Source organism: Thamnophis sirtalis, unplaced genomic scaffold, assembly GCF_051295495.1.
Source record: "Thamnophis sirtalis isolate CommonGarterSnake01/CBP01778 unplaced genomic scaffold, rThaSir2_p1.2 scaffold_4, whole genome shotgun sequence".
Taxonomy (NCBI): Eukaryota; Metazoa; Chordata; class Lepidosauria; order Squamata; family Natricidae; genus Thamnophis; species Thamnophis sirtalis.
Genome location: NW_028261384.1, coordinates 59,535,369 through 59,558,144, shown reverse-complemented (window position 1 = coordinate 59,558,144; position 22,776 = coordinate 59,535,369). Strand labels below are relative to the sequence as shown.

At 40.5% G+C, this 22,776-nt stretch overlaps 1 protein-coding gene across 5 annotated transcripts in view; it reads left to right on the top strand.

Annotated features, from left to right (window-relative positions):
- MYRIP (myosin VIIA and Rab interacting protein) overlaps positions 1-21,644 on the top strand; it is a 236,258-nt gene extending 214,614 nt beyond the window's left edge. For 4 of the 5 annotated variants that reach the window (XM_087713000.1, XM_087712998.1, XM_087712997.1 and 1 more), the window contains 5 exons: positions 227-388; positions 674-775; positions 9,810-9,870; positions 14,781-14,902; positions 15,536-21,644. In XM_087713000.1, the coding sequence (XP_087569126.1) occupies positions 227-388; positions 674-775; positions 9,810-9,870; positions 14,781-14,902; positions 15,536-15,568 (480 nt within the window). In that variant the 3' untranslated portion in view covers positions 15,569-21,644. Of the gene's footprint in view, positions 1-226; positions 389-673; positions 776-9,809; positions 9,871-14,605; positions 14,725-14,780; positions 14,903-15,535 lie in introns of those variants that run through there. The other variant, XM_087712999.1, reaches the window with a different exon arrangement.
- The last annotated feature ends 1,132 nt before the right edge of the window (positions 21,645-22,776 follow it).

Below are 22,776 nucleotides of genomic sequence, written 5' to 3'. Positions count from 1 at the left end.
TTTATCTAGAAGCAATATTCTTTGCTTTGTCCCCTTTTTTCATAATATTCTAATCTTGTGTTCCAATATTTAAAATGATCAACATATAAGTAGGATGGTCATATTTTATACAGCACCTCGTTAAAGGTAATTAAATAATATGTGAGTTGGAACTTAAAACTGTAATGCTTTATAAGATTCCACAAATCTGAAGGTATAACTTGATCGTTGTACATGGTCTATTTAGGTCTATCTGGCAGCTGGCAGTGTGTATGGCCTGGAGAGTCAGCTAAATGAACTTGAGGATGCAGCTCATAAAATTAACACCATTACTGCAGAAGCCGAACTAGCTGATCTAGAGGACCAAGTGGCAACAGCTGCAGCACAAGTTCATCATGCAGAGCTTCAGGTAATATTGACAACAAGCTATTCACTGCATGGACTTAATAACTTACATATGTTTTATACTTAAACTCCAAATATAAATCCATTGTTCATAGATATATATGTAAAGGAAAAATATATGCTTTATATAGATAAATATTACTGGGTAATATTAAGACTCCAGAAAGAAAAAGAAAATGGAATTTAAATGATTTTCAAGTAGGTGCCAGTTAGAGATGTACAGTTCAGTAATCTGCACTTCTTCTTCACTTATTTTGATTCTCTTTTTAAAATGTATAGTTCTTTTAAGATTTCAGATATTGAGAGCAGAATTTCAGCCCTTTCAATAGCAGGCTTGAATGTGGCTCCATATGCTCATTTGACAAGACGACGTGATCACCAGACAAGCCAGGTGAGGAAAAGTATAGTCACAATTATAGTAATGGCTCCTCTCCTAACTTGAGAAAGTAAAGACTCTTGAAATGGATTACGGAGACCAGATTGTGCCATGAGGGGGGTGTTCCCCTTAGTGAATTATGCCCACCAGGTTTCTGGGCATTTCACCAGCCGATAGCCCAGGGCAGGGGCGGGGGGGGGTGGCGGTGGTTATTAGGGAAAGTCTCGGACCTCAGGAGGTCACTGTGCCTCAGATAGGCGGGTGTGAGTCCCTTTTTGTGAAATGGGGCCTTGGAGTTCAGGTGGGCCTTTTTGTTACGTACCTGTCTCCCTGCTACGTTTCAACGGCCCTGCCGGAGCTGCTTAATATCTTAGCTGGATTGGCGGTTGATTTCCCCAGGCTTATGATCCTGGGGGATTTCACTCTGCCTTCCATTGGTGAGACATCCATGTCAGCTCGGGAGTTCAGGGCTTCCATGATGGCTATGGACCTAACTCTGTTAATTCAAGACACCACCATTAATGGGGGACACACGCTCAACCTGATATTTGTCTCTGGGCAGTGGATGAATGATCTAGATTTAGGGGATATTTCTATCTAATCCTTGTCATGGTCGGATCATTTCCTCATCAGGCTTGACTTCCATACTGCTACCCCTTACTGCAGGGAGGTGGAACCAACTAGATGGTTCCGCCCCAGGCACCTGATGGACCCTGAAAGGTTCCTCATGGATGTTGGGACTTTCCTGAATCCCTTGCTCACAACTCGACCAAAGCCCTAGTGGAAGCCTGGGATAGGGCAGCCACTGGGGCCTTGGGTCGTGTTATGCTTTTGCGGCCTCTGACCCGGTGTCAATCCCAGGTGGCTCCCTGGTTTACCGAGGAGCTCCGGGAGATGAAACGCCAGAAAAGATACCTAGAGAGTGGTTGGAGGGCCAGCCAGTCCGAATCTCATCGAACACTAGTAAGAATTCATATTAAATCCTACTTAGTGGTGATAAAAGCGGCAAAAAGGCAACATTTTTCCGCTCTTATTGCATCCACAGATAACTGCCCAGCTGCCCTGTTTAGGGTGACCCACTCCTTACTTAACCAAGGAACTGGGAATGACCCCTTGCAGGGTAGGGCTGAAGAATTTGTTCAGTATCTGCAGGATAAAATCGCTCAGATCTGGACAGGCTTGGACTCTGACTGGGTAGGTTCAGGTGAGTCGACAGGGATGAATCTTGTAGAGACCATCTGGGATGAGTTTGGCCCTGCGACCCCCGAGGCCATGGACAGGATTATGGGGAGACTCAGTGCTGCCACTTGTCTGCTGGACCCATGTCCCTCTTGGTTAGTCTCAGCTTCCGGAGGTGACACAAGGCTGGCTCCAGGCGATTACCAACGCTTCATTGAGAGAGGGGTTCTTTCCCACTGCCTTGAAGGAGGCAGTGGTGAGGCCCCTCCTTAAAAAGCCTTCCCTGGACCCAGCTTCTTTAGCCAACTATCGCCGGTCTCCAACCTTCGCTTTGTAGTGAAGGTTGTCAAGAGTGCGGTAGCACGTCAGCTTCCCAAGTACCTGCTGTCTACCTGGCTCCTTTTCAGTCAGGTTTCAGGCCTGGATACAGCACAGAGACGGCATGGGTCGCATTGGTCGATGATCTCTGGCGGGCCCGGGACAGGGACTGCTCCTCTGTTCTGGTCCTATTAGACCTCTTGGCAGCTTTCGATACCCTCGACCATGGTATCCTACTAAGACAACTCAGGGGGTTGGGAGTGGGGGGCACCGTTTTACGGTGGTTCTCCTCCTACCTACCTCCTACCTGTTTGTGTTGACTGGAGGGCAGGAATCAACCCCAAGGTGCATCATTTGTGGGGTGCCCCAGAGGTCGGTTCTCTCACCCCTCCTGTTCAACATATATGTGAAACCACTGGGTGAGATCATCCATGGTTTTGGGGTACGGTATCATCAATATGCTGATGATACCCAACTTTTCATCTCTATCCAAAACTACCCAAACGATGCCCTCGGCGTGATGTCCCGATGCCTGGAGGCTGTGCAGATCTGGATGGGGAGGAACAGGCTCAGGCTCAATCCCTCCAAGACTGAGTGGCTGTGGTTTCCGTCATCCCGATTTGTTCATCTTGTTCCACCAATTATGATGGGGGAGAAATTTTAGCCCTCTCAGAGAGGGCCCGCAATCTGGGAGTCTTCCTGGATATGCGGCTTAGTTTAGAAGAACACCTGATGGCCGTGACCAGGGGGGCCTTTTACCAGGTTAGCCTTGTACGTCAGTTGTGCCCTTCCTGGATCGGGATGCTCTGTGCACAGTCACTCATACCCTCATCCTTTCTCGCCTGGATTACTGTAATGCTCTCTACACAGGGCTGCCCATGAAGAGCACCCGGAGGCTTCAACTGGTCCAGAATGCGGCCGCGCGGATTATCATGGGGATACCTAGATGCTCCCATGTTGCGCCCCTTTTAGGCGGCCTGCAATGGTTGCCGGTTGTCTTCCAGTGCGATTCAATGTACTAATTATGACCTTTAAAGCACTCCATGGCTTAGGTCCAGGATACCTGCGAGACCACCTACTGCCACCGGTAGCCTCCCACCGTCCCATGCAATCCCACAGAGTTGGCCTCCTGAGTGTGTCGGCTAGTGACCCCCAGGGGGAGAGCCTTCTCTGTGGGAGCGCCTTCCCTTGGAATGAGCTGCCCCCGGAGCTTCGAATAATCCCCGACCTCCGGTCCTTCCGACACTCCCTAAAAAGTTGGCTTTTCAAGCAAGCCGCCCTGGCCTGAACAAAATAAAATAAATGATTTATTATTGTTAATTTTAATCAAATTTTTTAAATGTTATGGTTAATCTTAATTGGTTTGTTTTTTGGATACTCTATTTAATTTTTTTTTAACTTTTGAAATATGTATTTTTTTCAATGTTGTACACCACCCTGAGTCCTTGGGAGAAGGGCGGCATAAACAACAATAAAAAACAACAAACATTTCAAAAGGAAACTTAAATCAGTCAAGATGGAAACTATTAGAAGCAAAGCAGCATCTGAAACCCTTTGAGCAATGCAAATGGGATTAAGCTGATAATGACCCCTCCCCTTTGTTCAAATGCAGATTCTAACCAATACATAAATGTGAAGATGTTTCCTTAACTCTTCTGCCCTGAGAATCAATAAAACACACGTTCCCATGGCTATCTCTAGTTAGACATTAAAGTAAGTTATTCCACATGGCTCTCATAAACATCCCTCCAGAGATGCTGGTACCTTCAGTCTTCCGGTGACAGGAAACCAGTTGTAAAGTTGTAAAACTCAGTTGTTACAGATACTCTAGTGATTTTACTCTGAGGCTCCCCTCCTCCCAATTGAATGGCAGTATCACTTCTAGGGATCTGACATGCTGCCATTCTTTAGAAAAAGGAGAGATCCACCTGTGAAAAAATAGGAAAAGAAATTGCATCATAGTATTTTAACAAGGTATGTCAGGGTATTGGGAGTGAATTTTTTTCAATAGGACAGGGGCCCTAATGTGGTGTTTCTCTATCCATTCATTTTGAGATGAAGGTAAATGCTTCCAAGCAACTAAATATTGAGTTTTCCCCCTGTGGGTCATAGAGTCCAGGATTTCCTTAATTTCAAAATGTTGTTCGTCTGCTATCATGATAGGAACAGGAGGTGCAGGTGCAGGTGGTCTGAGTTGTGAGATTATTTCTCGTTTGAGTAAACTAATGTGAAACACTGGATGGAATTTGCCTCAGTGTCTTTGGAAGGAGTAATTCTACTGTTACAGGGTTGATAACTCTGGTGATTGGGAAAGGTCGGATGAAATTTGGCTCTAATTTCTTTGATGGTTGCAACGACTTCAGGAATTTTGTCGATAAGTATACTCTATCTCCAACATGGAAAGGTTTGGGATCTACTCTTTTTTTTTGTCAGCGTGAGTTTTAAAAGCCTCTCTAGCTTCCTGTAAGGCTAATTTAACCACTGGCCATGTGTTTCATAAGTTGTCTATCCATTCTTTTAGTGAGGGGATGGTGGGTTCCTCTGTGGGTAGTTCAGGCATAGGGTTGAAATCCTGGCCTGTTGCTACTCTAAAAGGGGTGAACCCAGTGCTTGAACGCACAGTGTTATTGAAAGCCACTTCTGCAAAAGGTAAAAGATCAACCCAGTTATCCTGTTGAAAATTAATAAAACATCTTAGGTATTGTTCTAGAACAATGTTCCGATTTTCAGTTTGACCATTGGTGCACGTCCTTGGGCGGTGCCCAGTAAGTTTAAGAATGCCCCCCAAAATTTTGAGGTGAATTGGACCCCTCTGTCGGAGATAGCAATAGCAATAGCAATAGCAGTTAGACTTATATACCGCTTCATAGGGCTTTCAGCCCTCTCTAAGCGGTTTACAGAGTCAGCATATCGCCCCCAACAACAATCCGGGTCCTCATTTTACCCACCTCGGAAGGATGGAAGGCTGAGTCAACCCTGAGCCGGTGAGATTTGAACAGGTGAACTGCAGAACTGCAGTCAGCTGAAGTAGCCTGCAGTGCTGCATTTAACCACTGAGCCACCTCAGATGAATCTCTGCGGGGCTCCATGAAGGCGATAAATGTGTATCAGGAATAACGTGGCTAGACTTTTGACAGTTGGGATCGTTTGGAACGGTATAAAATGTGTCTGTTTTGAGAACAAGTCTGTTATGACCCAAATGATAGTATTCCCTGTGCTTTCTGGTAGTTCAACAATGAAATCCATTGCAATCTTTTTCCAGGGTGCTGAAGGCTCGGGTACCTTATGTAACAGTCCTGGCATTTTGCCTTGGGGTCTTTTGGCTGCCACACAAATTGGACAGCTGGCTCTATGTCCTTTTTTAGTGATGGCCACCAAAATTGCCTTTTAATTAGATGTAAAGTTTTTACAAAACCAAAGTGTCCTGCTAGTTTGGAATCGTGGCACTTTTCCATTAAGTACAGTCTTTGGCTTGCTGGAACATACAACTTCCCTCCCACCCAACCTAGATTATCTTCATCAGGCAGCTGTCTTTGTGGCTCAAAAACCATTCATCGGTGGTTAAAGCATGTTTAAAAGTTTGGGTGGTTTCATTGTCCTTCAAAGTGTCTCGTTTTCCCTGGGATCTGGTGGTTACTTTAGCAGCTAGTTGATTGTCTTGTATCATGGATTTGATTATGTTTGGCTTCATACTATTGTATTGTGGTTTCCTGGTAGTGCATCTGCCAGAAAATCCGCCCCCCTCCCCAGGGCGGTATCTTAGCATAAATTCAAACCTTTTAAAGTACTGAGCCCATCGTACTTGTTTTGGAGAGAGTTTCCTTGGGGTCTTTAGAGCTTCTAAATTTTTATGATCCATCCAGACTTCAAAAGGGATCTTACTCCCCTCTAGGAAATGTCTCCAGGTTAAAAGAGCCCATCGAACTGCATAAGCCTCTTTCTCCCAAATAGCCCACTTTTGCTCAGATTCATTCAATTTTTTGGATGTGTAAGCACATGGTTGTAAAAATGAGGTCTTCCTCATTTTTCTGAAGCAGGACCGCTCCTATCACCACATTGCTAGCATCTGCTTGTATGACAAATGGTTTCTCTGTGTCTGGGTGCTTTAGGATTAGTTCTGCCGAAAACAGCCATTTATGTTTTTCAAATGCCGCTTGGCGTTCCATTGTCCAGTTCAAAGGCTGCTTCAGTTTTGGTTACTCTCCCACTTCATTTTTAAGAGCTTGGTGATGGGGAGAGCAATTTGGGCAAAAGCTGGGATAAACTGCCGGTAAAAGTTGGCAAATCCCAGGAAGCTTTGCAACTGTTTGCATGTTCTGGGTGGTTCCCAGTCAAGTACTGATTGCACTTTCAAAGGATCCATTTCTATGTCCTGGTATGAAATGCGGTATCTAAGTAATCAATTTTTTCTTGGTGCTCTGCCCCCTCAGTTTCTTTGTCTGGATTCTCAGCAAAAGTCACGTACATCTGCTGTCAGATCCCTAAAACTGATACTGCCATTCAATTGGGAGGAGGGGAGCCTCGGTGTAAAATCATTAGCTACATCTGAAACAACTGAGTTTTACAATTTTACAACTGGTTTCCTGTCACCGGGAGACTGAAGGTCCCAACATCTCTGGAGGGATGTTTATGAGAGCCATGTGGGATATATAACTTTGATGTCTAACTAGAGATAGCCAAGGGAACGTGTGTTTTATTGAATTCCAGAGCAGAAGAGTTAAGAAAGCATACACTTGTCTATTGGTCAGAATCTGCATTCGGACAAAGGGGAGGGGTCGTTATAGGCTTAATGCCATTTGCATGGCCTAAAGGGTTTCAGATGCTGCTTTGCTTCTAATGGTTTCCATCCTGCTTAATTAAAGGTTCCTTTTGAAATAATCCGTTTCAAAAGTCTTTACTTTCTCAAGTTAGGAGAGGAACCATTACATAAAGCAGCATCTCTCTGCAAAGTGGTCAACCAGGAGAGAAACATTTTTACTCTACCAAGGGGACCCAGCAAACCATGTTTGAGCATAACAGTGAACAAGGGGAAATTGACTGCTGGAGGGAGATGGAAACCCTCCACAACTAGAGACCTGCTCCTTGTATCCTGGCGGAGAGAACAGAATGAGCTTGTGGGACCCCAAAAAGCCCTGTTGGTCAATCGGAATCGGGACAAAGGACGGCTGGGAATGGAAGACCAGGGGAGTCACTCTTACCCAAGGTAGCTGAAATCCAGGATTAGAAGCCCCCTCTGACCAGGAGGAGCTAAATGAAGCCACGCTGGTGATGGAAATTTTGGAAAATCTCAACATCCGGGGGGAGCCAGACTGGCAACTGAGAAGTGTTGGAAAGGCGGCAAACGGGGGTGACATCAGGGGAAATAATCCCCCTCTGGTCCCTGCTGATCAAGCTGACGGCAAAGTAGCAACAGCTAGGAACCCAGAAAACCCTCCCCCCCAGTTGGAGCATGGTTTGGGGGCCACTCCGAACCAACCTCGCAACCTGCAATTAGAAAGGAAAACTCTTCCCCTGGGGGTAAAATTTGATGGGAATCTGAAAAAATTGGGATTCTTTGTGGCACATGTGCTCACCTATATGCAAGAATATGGGTGTGATTTTCGAATCCAAGGAGCCCGAGTGCAAGTGGTCACCCTAGCCCTGGAAGGAGCTGTTGCCAGATGGATGGTGACATTACATGATGCCGATGCACCAAAACTGCGGGACTTTGATCGGTTCATGATGGCCCTGTGACAGTGGTTCGAGAACCCCCTTGCATACCGCAAGGCACGTGACCAAATTAAAGTTTTGAAGCAGGGACGCCGGCCAGTGGCAGAGTATACCGAAGAATTCCGAGACCTGGCATGTCATGTGAACTGGCCAGAGGATATCCTGGTAAGCTGGTTCAAGGATGGGCTGAATGATGAACTCTACAATGCTTGTCTGGCCCGAGGTGCCCCAACCCATCTACATGAATGGTATCTTATTACTGAAGAGGCAGAGATCAACATGGCCAGAAATCAGTATCAGGCAGGATGAATGTGGAAGAAATCCCCACCCCAATGGAAACAAGAACCTTTTAAACTGCAAACTACACCTTCTCTGAAATTCTTAGTCTGTTTCAAGTGTGAAAAAGAGGGGCACCAAACTGCAGAATGCTGTTCTCAGGCACTAGCTAAGAAACCAGATCGCCCATTGGGGGGAAAACATACGAAACCTGGCCAGCGCAGAAAGGGGATGGCTTCTCGGTTGAAGGTCTGGCTCCCCCTGGATGTTGAGATTTTCCAAAATTTTCATCACCAACTGGGTTACATGTCTCTTCAGAGGATCCTCTCTCAGTGCGGCTTCATTTAACTCCTCCTGGTCAGAGGGGGCTTCTAACTCCAATTTCCACCCTGGTTTTCGGGTACCTCGGGTAAGAGTGACTCCCCTGGTTCTCCCTTCCCAGCCATCCTTCGTCCCAATTCCGATTGACCAATGAGGCTTTTTGGGGTCCTCCAAGCTCACCCCGTTTTCTCCTCCAGGATACAAGGAGCAGGTCTCTAGTTGTGGAGGGGTGTCCATCTCCCTCCAGCAGTCAGTTCCCCCTTGTTTGCTGTTATGCTCAGACATAGTTTGCTGGGTCCCCTCGGTAGAGTAAAAATGTTTCTTTCCTGGTTGACCACTTTGCAGAGAGATGCTGCTTTATGTAATGGTTCCTCTCCTAACTTGAGAAAGTAAAGACTCTTGAAACGGATTATTTCAAAAGGAAATTTTAATCAGTCAGGATGGAAACTATTAGAAGCAAAGCAGCATCTGAAACCCTTTAGGCCATGCAAATGGGATTAAGCTGATAATGACCCCTCCCCTTTGTCCGAATGCAGATACTAACCAATACACAAGTGTGAAGATGTTTCCTTAACTCTTCTGCCCTGAGAGTCAATAAAACACACGTTCCCATGGCTATCTCTAGTTAGACATTAAAGTAAGTTATCCCACATGGTTCTCATCAACATCCCCCCAGAGATGCTGGGACCTTCAGTCTTCTGGTGACAGGAAACCAGTTGTAAAGTTGTAAAACTCAGTTGTCACAGATATGCTAGTGAGTTTAGTCCGAGGCTCCCCTCCTTCCAATTGAATGGCAGTATCACTTTTAGGGATCTGACACCTGTGAATTAAAGTGGATTTCTGTATGCCTGGCAATCTTATACAATTGAATGTGTATGAGTCCCCAGTAAAATATACAAACAATGTAGAATGGGAAATATATTTCTACTTAAGTCTACCAGTCTCTCTGCTTATTTCCCACTCTTTTCCTGGGGGATGCACAGAATATACACAAAAGAAGAAAAAAACTAAAGCTGACAAAAAATAATAGAAAGTTAAGTAAACTGTAACTATATAAATGCTCTAAGATTTTCAACATATATTTTATTTAAACCAAAATATTTTAAAATTAATATAGCAATTAATTTGAAGACTCTTTGGCTTTACTGAATTACTGCATTTTAACTACATGCACTAAATAAATATTTTGGGATAAATATTCTGGATTAAACTATAGTCATTAATAAAGGCATTTTTTCCCCTATAGATGCATACAATAAACACATCCAGACAGCAGAGACGAAAGCTTCCAGCTCCACCAATGAAAGGTAACAATAACAACAATGATAAAAAAACCTCATTTTTACTCAGCCCATTTCCATTTCAATTCTTTTACTCTCTTTAATATACTTTAATATATCATGTACTTTTGTTTGTTCTCTAATCCATATGCAGGTCTTTATATTTTGTCTTGAAATGCCAAACATGTAACTTTCTGTGGCTCTTTGCATTACTCATAACTTTTGTATCAATTGTAAGGTCCGTGTTTCACCAGCATATGTTAGTATATGATCAAAAACTTTTCTCTTCAAGCATAGGAGGAGGTAGTTCTTGAAAATTATGGTTAGCTTGCCGAATGCCTGCCAATCACACAATTCAATTTCCTTTATTGTATCACCTTCCATTGAGATCTGTTGGCCAAAGTGTATGTAATGATCTACTAAGTGTAATTCTCCTCCAGATATAAAGTATTTTTCTTCTTTATTAAACTTAACCTGGCTCTTTTTTAGGTATATCTTTAAGCCAAATGCTTCTCCTGCTTTGTGCAGCTCTTGTATGTATGTGTCTTTGTAGCTCTTCTGAGTCTTGTGAGACGAAAACAAATCTTAAATGATTTAAATAAATACTATTGATTTTTATTCCATTTTTTGCCCAGTCTAGTTTGCGAAATACTTCTTCAAGGCAGACTGAGAAGGATAGGAGATCAATATATTATCCTTCTTTGAGTTGTTAACCCATATATTTTCTCAAAAAATAACTTTAAACCCGAATAAAATATGTAAGGCTATCTCTTCTCTTGATAAATTGCAGTTTGTAAACCTTATCCTTTGGCTAAATGAATGTGTTTTGTACATTGATATACATTTGGTGCAGAAATCTCATATACATTAACAACATTTTTGAAAACGCAATAAAATGTTCCATACATTTTCTATGGAATCCTTATACAATATGGTTTTTAATCTTTAAAAAAGATGTAACTATTAATTTAAAAGGGGGAATCTTGTTTTATTAATCTTAACTAAATCTTTTTATGTAAAATAATACCCAGTTTTGCGCAATCCTCCTTATTGGAAATTTTCCTCCTTGGGTTCTTCTACAATATTCATATATTAAACCTTTAATTAACTGGTGTCTTAGGATGAAAACTAATTAGATTTCAAATGTTCAAATTTCTATTACATAACTTGGAAAAAAGTGCGATGTTATTTTAGGAAATATCATTTAGTGAGGCAGTTTTCCTCGTAGAAAATTAATGCTATGTAAAATCCAGATCTCAAAATTAATTTTTTTTAAAAATGAATTATATGGAAAAATTGAATGAGAGCTAGAATTTGTATGTGGGATCAATTATTAACTAATGATGATTTAAAAACCCATTTATCACTTTAAAAGGCAAATATTATTTGGTCAGCTCAGTAGCAGCATTTACAATTAAAACATCTATTGATATTGCAGCTGGACCTGCAGCATTTTCATTTAATCTACTACAAATGATTCTTAAATGTTATGACATAAAACTCCCTACAATTAATTTTTGTAATCTTTGTATTGAAGATAAATCTATTTGATAGGCAATGGAATAAAGAACTAGAAATTCCTATTTTCTCTAGACTATCAGGAGAGGGAAAGTATTAATTCAAGAAATTTTGTACATTATTCAACAACCACCACAACAAAATTTTGGATTTAATTTGTCTTTTTCCCTTTCCTCTATAAAAACATTCATGAAGCATTACATTTATTTTCACGCATGATTTATTTCCATCATATACTGCTACTACTGACCAAATAATATCAGCCTTCAACCCCATACAGGTAATTCCCAGGCTACAAGTGTTCCCTTAACAAACGTTCAAAGTACGATAAGTGAACCTAGTGTTTGCAAGCAAGTCTCGAAACTATGAATCTTACAGCACCTTATGAACAACTGCAAAGACTCTGCAACATTTGTCCTGAATGTTGCCAGCCAAAATAGAGCTTCCAAGGGATGGATCCACACCTTTGCCCCTCAATTTGGGCCTTTAGAGACCTCGCCAGCATGTTGCAGGCCAAAATAGAAATTCTGAGGTGCAGATCCGCCCCTCAGAAGCTCTGTTTGGACCTCATGCTCCCCACACTTCCACCCACCCACCCAAACTGCCATGCCAGATCACTTACCTGGTGAAGATCTAGCAAATAGTCTCCTCTCCAGCCTCTCAGCCCCATGCGTCCCGCTGCAGTTCCGTTCGGGCCTCTGCAGGCCTCACTCGGCAGGTTGCCAGCTGAAATGGAGCTTGTGAGGGGCAAATCTGCCCCTTCGATGTTCCATGCCTCAGCTGGTCTTCCCCAGCCCATTGCAGTCCGAAATGGAGCTTATGGAAGGTGGATCTGCCTCTCCAATGCTCCATTCAGGCCTCTGCTGGCCTGCCCTGGCATGTTGCAGGCTGAAATGCAGAGGGGCACACGCGACTGAGAGGCTGGAGAGGAACTGCTTGCTAGATCTTCACAAGTTAAATGGCACAGCAGGTTGGGTGAAGGGATAGCAATTGTGGGCTGCATCAGCTATTTCAATAGGTCAGGGAAACCACCCAAGGCCAGGGTGGGGAACAGTCCACCACTAGGCCCCACCGTGAAATACCTCAAGGGCACTTAACAAGCCTCACATTTGATTAGCGAATGCGTGGGCGAAAGGAGGAGAGTGATCCTGTTCAAGGTACAAGATTCACTCCCACAAATCTTGGGGTTATGAATTGAATTCCATTACATTCGTAACTCGAGGACTACTTGTATTAGTGCAAAACATTGGTCTATATATTCTCTTCCCAACATAACACCACACTGCATTTCTCAAATTCAATTATCAAAAAACAAACAAATAAATCAATTTTTAAAACACATTTTTATTTCTCTCTGAAAGTGCATCTTTGTTAATGTAACTTATCTGATTTCTTTAGATACTATTTGATCCAGCTTGAAACACTAAGATAGATTTCCAATTTCTTTCGTCAAGTAGGTAGCTGTTGAAAAGGAATATGATCAAATTCTGGGGTTCCACCACAAAACCGCGGTAGACTAAAGCGCGTGTGACTAAAGCGCAGTGACAAAACCGCACCATCAAAACCGCGCGACAACAGCGCACCAACAACAGCGCGCCGACAGAAGCGCGCTGTAACATAACCCTAAAAATAACCCTAAACCTAACGCTAAACCTAACGCTAAACCTACCCTAAACCTACCCTAAACCTAACCCTAAACCTAACCCTAAACCTTACCTTAAGTTAAATCGTGCTTCTGTCGGCGCGCTGTTGTTGGCGCGCTGTTGTCGGCGCGCTTTTGACATCGCGGTTTTAGCGCCGCGGTGTGGTCGGTGCGCTTTTGACATTCGCGGTTATGTCGTGCCACGAATTCTGGTGCCTAGGAAGCTTCTTAATCTTATTTGTTTTTTTGCTTACTTGCTTGCTTTACTTAAAGAGCCGAGGTGGCGCAGTGGTTAAATGCAGCACTGCAGGCCACTTCAGCTGACTGTTATCTGCAGTTCAGTGGTTCTAATCTCACCGGCTCAAGGTTGACTCAGCCTTTCATCCTTCCGAGGTGGGTGAAATGAGGACCCAGACTGTGGGGGCGATATGCTGACTCTGTAAACCGCTTAGAGAGGGCTGAAAAAACCCTATGAAGCGGTATATAAGTCTAACTGCTACTGCTATTGCTATTGCTACTTATCAGTCAGTCATATTTCTACACCACCTATGTCTGTTATATGATTCTGTGTAACTTACAATTAAAAAATATCTAAACAGAATACTTTTGCCAAAATCATTTTTAACAATCAGAAATAATTATTTCAAATATGACTTTCCAGATTTTTAAAGATTAAAAGTACTTTAAAAGTGTTTCCTATACTAATATGTATCTTTACAACATGCTTTTGTTTGAACCCAACAAGAATAAAACTGAGTTTTCAATAAAGTTAGTGAACTGGAACTGTTAGTGTCCAGTTAGTGAACTGGAACTGTTCACTAAAGTTAGTGAACAGGGGTAGTCCTTGATTTACAACAGTTCATTTTAATAACAGTTCAAAGTTACACAGGCACTGAAAAAAATGACTTATAACTGTTTTTTATACTTATGACAATTGTAGCATTTTTGTGGTCAAATGATCAAAATTCAGAAGATTGGCAACTGACTCATATTTATGATGGTTGCAGTATCCTGGCATCATGTGGTCACTTTTTGTGATCTACTGACAAAAAAAATCAATGGTGAAGCCAGATTCACTTAATAATTGTTTTACTAAATTAACAATTGCAGTGATCCATTTAACAAGAAAGTTAATAAAATAGGGCAAAACTCAACAACTGTCTTGCTTAGCAGCAAAAAAAAAATTGACTATTAATCCAGCTACACAATAGGGGCATTTAAAATATTTACAACCGTAATGTATTTTCTCCTTTTGTATAGTTATGAAACAGATCGCATATTTCCCTCTTTTAAAAAAATGCTTATACAGTATTGTTTTCCAGAATCAATACAGGAGATAAGTAAATAATGAATGTTCACTAGTACAAAGAAGAGCAATAATACCAATATTTTAGCATGAGTGTCAGAAGAAGAAAAATACTGTTTAGAGTTTGAAGCAAAGGAGAAAAGTATTTACTAATAGTCATATATGTAATAGTTGTGTAATTTAAAATGTTTGTCCTACGTAAAAACATATAAATAAACATGTTTTTATTTTAGATTGAACAATTGCATGATTAGAAAAGCTACTATTATTCTTACCCCCCGCATTTCTGTTCATAGTAGAAACTGCTATTTGTGCAGCTGTTCGTTTTAAAACATAATCAGAAACATCTAAACAAGAAATTATCAGATGAACACCAAGACCAAAACATTTAAAGCATTCTAGTCAAGCCTAGACTATATTTCGCCTCTACTATCCATATAAGTGTGAAAGAAGCTGACAAATATTTTTCAGGTGAAAACATGGATGCATCTCCAGTTTCTTCTATTAGAACATTTAACAGGAATTTCATACTTCAAGGATCTCTGACACAAAGAACAAAAAAAGAAAAAAAGATCATTGCCAAGGATTTGATGGTAAGTATTAAATAAAAGTTTAACATTCATTCCCAGATATTAGGAGAAAAGAGATTAATGAGAAAAAAAGTTACAATTTTTTTTTATATGATATCCAGTAATCTCAAATCATCTGTCAGCCCATTCTTTATTAATGGAATAATGACAAATTCCATTCTAATATGCTGTCCTGGAAAACAATTGGACTAGATAATCTACAATATCCCTTCCAACTCTGCTATTCTAAATTCTAATAATGTTCTTGGTATTTCATTTGCTAGATGGCTGCCTATATCTAGATCTTCTGATGGCAGTTCATGTAGGGCTCACAGTGACCCAACAACACTGAATCAAAAGGAAAATACATCACTGTAGGTGGAACAGATTTCTTCTACCACATCTCTTGGGGTTAACCAGATAAGGTATTCTGATAGGATGCTTCCTGTTTATCTTCAAGATTTTCTTCAAACCTAAAAGGTTCTAAATCCTCTTTAGAGGAAAATCTTTCAGGAAAGGCCTGATACTATATAAATATGACAAAAACAAAGATAATACCCAAAAGGTTGGCCAATCTTATTTGCAACTGTCTTTTAAAAAGATCTTCCACATTTTTATTGTTTTATTAAATATTTCTTCATATCTTTTCTATTTTAGGAACCAACTATAGGCTCTTCTGTAATGTATTAGAATTACAAAATTTTACTGCCAATGACACACTGCCTAGGGCTGCACACTAGAGTGCCTTTATATAACAGCCATTATATACATCCACTAAAAAAATAAATGATTCTCAACAATCTACAATGCCTCAGTAATAGGGCTTTGTTTGGATACCTTATTGAGAAAGATGTTCAAGATATTCAAGTCTTCAATATTGTGGTCTGCTCATCAAAACTCTGCCTTAAAGTTCTAAAGAGACTCCAGGAATTACACCAAGTTTCAAGGCTTCATGTTTTAAGATGCACTTTTATTCACACTGTCAATTGTACTAAAGTATGTTACCTTCAGATACAGCCTGCATTTTTGTATTATTCTCAGTTCTTCAATTAATGTTAGTCATTGCCTCATTTGAAGGTAAATTTGAAGGTAAAAGAAAATATTAAATTATATTGTATTGTGTGATACCTATTTCCTGGGATCTTACTATTCAGATGTTCACAGTAATGCACAACATTATCAGAACAATAAGAATTCCAGGAATAACTGGTAATCCTGAAAACTATGAAGCAGGATGGCCAGAAAGGAGATTGAAAGCATAAAAAGGAAAACATTTTCCATTTTTATTTTCTACCTGCATTCCATTATGGCATATTCTACTAGCCATTATACAAATGCCCTAACTTCATATCAGTAGACAAATGTACTTAATTAAATATAGTTTCAACCAAATTAATTGAAATCTCTTCCATCCTCAAAAAATAGTGAAGCCAGTTGCAGACCCAGTTGTATTCCCACTTGAGGCAAATTCTAATTTCAACTGTTAGAACTCAAAATCTAGCATTTTAAAATCTATTCCAAAGGCAGGTTTTAAATCAATATATATTATTCCATCTCCAGTTATAGAAACTTCTTCAATTATAAAGTATATGTGATCATTCTGTTAACATCAATGTTTCTAAAAGTGTATAATCATGTGTCCAGAAGGTGTTAGTACCCTTTAGTGCATATATACTCTTGGCTCTTTTGTTTATATTAAAGCTTGTAAAAATAGATTTAGAAGCTCAGCGTCTACAAAAATAATTTCAAGAAATAGATTGGTTAAGTATCTTCTATTCCCAAAATTTAGACAAATGAGACATTTCATTAATTCCCATGGCTAGCTGGTATCACTAAAACTGGCCATTCATTTATATCTTATCAGTTGCATGAACGAAAATCAGTTCACCAACAAAAGGGCGCCCGACAAAAGGGCACCCAACAAAACCACAGTGACAAAACCACAAGTTCTAAACCGCACCGACGAATGAGCACTGAAGCGCGCCGACAACAGCGTGCCAACAGAAGCGTGCTCTAAACCTAAACCTAACCATAACCCTAACCCTAACCCTAAACCTAACCCTAAACCAGGGGTGGGTTCCTCCCGGTTCGCACCGGTTCATGCGAACCGGTTCGTCAGTGAACCCGGAAGTAATTAACTTCCGGAACGCCGGTACCACTCCTAGCCCCTGTCACTGGGTGCCTGCAGGGTTTTTCTTTTTAAAAACGCCTCTCTGGATGATCTTGAAAACCTGCAAGGTTGCTTTGGAAGGGGACAGATGGGCAGCATTTCCCCCTGCCCCCCTCCCCGGGAGCCTGCAATTTTAAAGCAAGCCTTTGCACAGTAAAGAAAATCTCACGAGCGAGAGAAGTTCTTAATTGCTTTTACTGTGAAGTTGCGGAAGCTTCTGAGGCTGCAGGCAACCAGAGATGGGGTGGGGGAATGCTGCCTGTCTTCCCCCTCCCAAAGCAACCTCTTCCAAAGCAACCTTGCAGGTTTTCAAGAGAGGCGTTTTTTAAAAAAGAAAATCCTGAAAAGGATTTGGAGAGATGGGCAGCTGGTCTTTTTGGGGGGAGGGAAATCCCCAGAACCAGGAGCGCAACCTGACGGCTCCTCTGAGTGCAGCCCATTTCCGCTCCCAAGAAGACTGTTTTCTTTTTAAAAACGCCTCTGCGGAGAGGCGTTTTTTTAAAAAAAAAATCCTGAAAAGGATTTGGAGAGATGGGCAGCTGGTCTTTTGGGGGGGGGGGAATCCCCAGAACCAGGAGCGCAACCTGACGGCTCCTCTGAGTGCAACCCATTTCCGCTCCCAAGAAGACTGTTTTCTTTTTAAAAACGCCTCTGCGGAGAGGTGTTTTTAAAAAAAAAAATCCTGAAAAGGATTTGGAGAGATGGGCAGCTGGTCTTTTGGGGGGGGGGAATCCCCAGAACCAGGAGCGCAGCCCATTCCCCCTCCCAAGACCGTTTTCTTTTTAAAAACGCCTCTGCGGAAGCTTCTTTGTGGAAGCTTCCAAGGCTACAGGCAACCAGGAACGGGGTGGGGAAATGCCTCGCAGGTTTTCAAGATCGTCTGCAGAGGCGTTTTTAAAAAGAAAATGGTCTTCTTGGGAGGGGAAATCGGCTGCACTCAGAGGAGCCGGCAGGTTGCCCTCCTGGTTCTGTGGATTCCCCCCCCTCCAAAAAAAAAGACCAGCTGCCCATCTCTCCAAATCTTGTGGCTTTTCAGGATTTTCTTTTTAAAAAACGCCTCTCCGGATGATCTTGAAAACCTGCAAGGTTGCTTTGGAAGGGGACAGATGGGCAGCATTTCCCCCTGCCCCCCTCCCTGGGTGCCTGCAGCCTTAAAGCAAGCATTTGCACAGTAAAGAAAATCTCACAAGCGAGAGAAGTTCTTAATTGCTTTTACTGTGAAGTTTCGGAAGCTTCCGAGGCTGCAGGCAACCAGAGATGGGGTGGGGGACTGCTGCCTGTCTTCCTCCTCCCAAAGCAACCTCGCAGGTTTTCAAGATCGTCTGCAGAGGCGTTTTTAAAAAGAAAACGGTCTTCTTGGGAGGGGGAATGGGCTACACTCAGAGGAGCCGGCGCTTGGGGCGCCCTGAAACAACGCATCCCTGCCGTCTCGTTCTACTCAGCAAGCGGGGACATCCCGTCTGTGCCCACTTCTGCTGCCACCACCTCCGCTCCCAAACGCAACTGTCAGCTGCAAGCAGGTGACTGAAGCTGCTGCTTGCAGTCATTTATGGCTGCAGATAGATTGTGCCTGTAGCGGGAAGCTCTTCGCCCTGTGAGAGCTCCTCTCCAGCACTCCTAGTTTGGTAACATCATCAGTGTTAGAAGGGAGTGGGGTTGGGGGGGGGAGGAGGAGAAAGTTAGGACAAAAAAGAAAAAGATAAGGAGGGAGAGGACTGTGGGGTCCTTTGGTGTTCTCTGAACGTAGTAGTTTTTAATTAGTTTAGGGAATTTTTATTTATTGTTTATAGAATGTTTATTACAAGAAATTTTATTCCTTTTTGCAAATGTTTTATTTGGCACTGTTTTTTTTGGGGGGGGGGGATTTTTATTTTTTTTGGTGTTTTCCTAGCACTGTCATAGTTTGTGGGTGTGGGTGTAATGTCCCGCAGTTATCTATGCATTAATAATGATCTAGTAATATTAATAATATCTAGTAATTAGTAATATCTAGTAATAACATCGTCTTGGCCACTCCCACCAGGTCACATGGGTGGCAGGCCACTCCCATCCGGTCACATGGGTGGCAAGCCACTCCCATCCGGTCAAATGGGCAGCAAGCTACTCCCACAAAGGAGGCCACGCCCACAGAGTAGGTTCGAACAATTTTTGAAACCCACCCCTGCCCTAAACCTAACCCTAAACTTAAACCTAAACCTAAACCTAAACCTGACCCTGACCCTAACCCTTACCTTAACTTAAATCATGCTTCTGTCGGCGCGGTGTTGTCAGCGCGTTGATGACATCACGGTTTTCACACTGCGGTTTTGTCAGCGCGCTTTTGTCATGCGTGCATTTGTCGGGTCACGCCGAAAATCTAGACAACAGAATTGAGCCTATTGGAAATTTTAAAACAAGAAATAATAAATTAAATTTTGCCTGAAAGCATACAAAGAATTAGCTTCCATATATAGCTTTAGAGTCAGTCATGATGTCTACCTATTTGCACTCTTGTGCTCTATTTTCATAAGAACTTATATGAATAGTACAGCAATTAACACTTTAAAACACCATTCATTTCACCCAGAAAGCATGAATTAACTAGGAAAAATCCAAATCTTCACCACTTTTGAAATGTCTTTAAAAAGAGATTTGGTCTGCAGTACTAAATGTCTAGAAATTGGCCCTGCTGGTTTTAATAGGAGCTATTTCTGACTACAACAAGCCTAGGACATTATTATACAACTATAGAACTGCACCAATGATAGTTCCATTAATTTTATTGTGCATTCCTTGTTGCTTCTCTAAAATTTCTATTGATATTTGGTTGTTTGGTTTTTCTTTTTCTCAGACAAAATTATGTCATGTACAGGCATGCAACTGTTATTTGTCTTTTGTGGGACAACAAATATGATGGCAGGATTTTGTCTACAATATACAGATATCCATATATGTATAATCTAGTAAATGTTCCTCAGTAAAATTAGGCTCCTATACTATTTGTAAATTACTCAATTTCAATCCACACTTTTTTCAGTGTTTGTGCAAGATTGACTCCTAATTTCTGCAGATCTATGTTAATTGAATGAAATGGCAGATGGTTTACATATTTGTCCAATTACACTTATAGCTAATATTGTGTATGTAATGTTGAATCCAACATGACTAATTTTAATAGATAATATATTGGTCCTTTTCTATTAATGTGATATAAACAAAATGAGTATGGAATAGAATGTTTTCCATAAGAGGCATGAAAAGCAACTACTGTGTTTAAAATTTATATTATTCAGTCTTTTCTGAAAAAAATGTTTCCTGTTTAGGCATTCCCCAAAAAAAGAGGGGGGAAAATCCCTCCCTCAATGTATATTATTCGGTTGTTACAAACTTTACTTGTGCCAATGTGCAAAGAATTATCTTATTGTTTAAAAGAAATCATAAAATGTGTATGTTACAATATAAAATAATTATTCTGTCATGACCTAGCTTCAATCCTCAAAAGTATTAATGTTTATATTTTTCTTTTTTATAAAGAAATATATTTTAATGTCAGAACAAATTATGACAGTATGATTTAGTCTGAGTTGAACTTAATGCTTGCCTTGTTATCTGCATTCTTGTCAGAAATTCTTGTCAATAGAAATGTTAAAAGATTAATGAAAAACAGGTTATTGAGCCCATGATATTTACATATTTTCTGATTCAGTGCTCAGTGTTTAGAAATATAAATAATTTATTAGACTTACCTAAAGATTTAATTATCCTATGTATCCATTCTATATACCTACTCCTTCATACATATGTTGGATGACCATATTAACATAGGAACATTTTCAGATATATACCAGAGTATTTTACCCATTCATTGTGCGCCCCCCCCCAAAAAAAAAATCCTGATAGTTCTTACCAACGATCTACAAAATCATATCAATCATATTTAGGCTGCAGATTGATGTAGTGAAAGCTTGATTTTTCCCCATGTATTCTTTCTACACTGTCCAATGCAATACATGATGAAAAGGTTGCAAATAAGAAACTGAGCAATCTGTTTGAAGAGTGTAAAACATGCTGCATAAAAGTTAAGGTATTCAACTAACTGAAGCTCCCTCAAATTGACTGTAATCCATGATTTTTCTTGGGAACTTTCCCAACATGAACAACTTGTTTCTCCAAAAATAGAACATCTCAGTCAAAGGGATACTTAAGAAGATTAGCTGGTTTGCCAAGCATTTTAAGTTTTATTTTGAGGCAAAAAAGTTTCTGGTTCTTACATCAGAGTTTGGAAAGACCATCTGGTATAAATTTCTTGTCAATGGTATTTAGTATTTGGGTTCTTATATGTAAGAGGAACTTGTTTCCTACTTTGCTAGAACCATGAAACTGCTATCAATTGTCATGTTGAGTAGAATTAAACAATAAGCTGGTTTGCTTTTAGATCCTACTTTTCAAACATGTCATGTTGTTCATTCCCACTTATTTCTTTATTAAATTTCTGTAAAGTTTGTATACAGAATGAATCTGTACCTAAACTCTGTTACTTCAGAGGTCATCTTGCTTTATCTGTCAATACTTGTAACAAGTCTAAAACAAATAAAAATATCACATTAGTGACTATTTTATCAGGTTTGTTTATTTCATTTTTAATTACAAACTTAAGCATAAAACAAATCATATCATATATTATCTATAACTTTTTCCAATAATTTTTAAAATGAGCTATAATCACTGGGAGATTTTCCAAATTAATATGAGTTACAACTGTGGTCTTATATTGTATAAACAAATGGGTTCTCTAAAGTTAAATCTTATTAAACTAATATTTTATTATGTGCTCCTTCTTATATATATTGAACTCATAATCCATTTTAAATGGTAATTATAGTCAACCACCAGGTTGACGCATTAAGAGGTTGGACTGAATCCATGTTTCCCTCAGTACCCAAATAGGGTACTGAGTACTGCATGCAACCCATCCGTTTGCCAGGTATGCATTTGCCATTGCTAATGTCCAGAGAAGTATAGTTCACAAGATTCTTGAAATTGGATCATATCCTTAACAAGCAAAAATGCTTTTTATTTCTTTCCTCCTACTCCAATTAGTTACATAGGTTAGAAATAGAATATCTTTTTAGTTTTAATTACAAAGTTTTGAAATTAAATGCTTATTATTTGTGTATGCAATATGCAGGCAGCTAAGAAGCCAAGAGAAAGGAGGTGGTATTTCAACAGAGAAAAGCAACTGCATTTTTTTCTTTCCATTAAGAAGACTCAAAGTAACAATTAATCAAATTGTGCTGCTTTCTGTTCCTGTAGAGCACTGAGTATCAGAACTGAACTGCAACACACAGTCCTCAACCTCTTTTGTTCAAACTTGAGTTGCCTCTTCCCAAATCGACACAATTGGTCGAACTCCATGGCTCATATACCAAAAAGGATTGATCTTAGGATCTGAAATTCAAAGTAGTGAATAAAGATGACTATGTTAATGCTTCAAGCAATTAACAGTCATTGTGAAAATGGTATTGTGTTCATTGGTAACAACTTTAGTTTTTAAGAGACATTCAATATATAAAGGAAAATACACACTTTCAATCTTACATAGGATAAAGGGCTTCAAACACAGTGGTATTAGATTTGTCTTAAAACTAATTACCACTTAGTTTATAATAAAATCCCAATCTGTAATTATTACTAATTGTCAAGAAAATTGCCCAGTATCCCAACTAGATTATATCCTTTTTCTAATCCA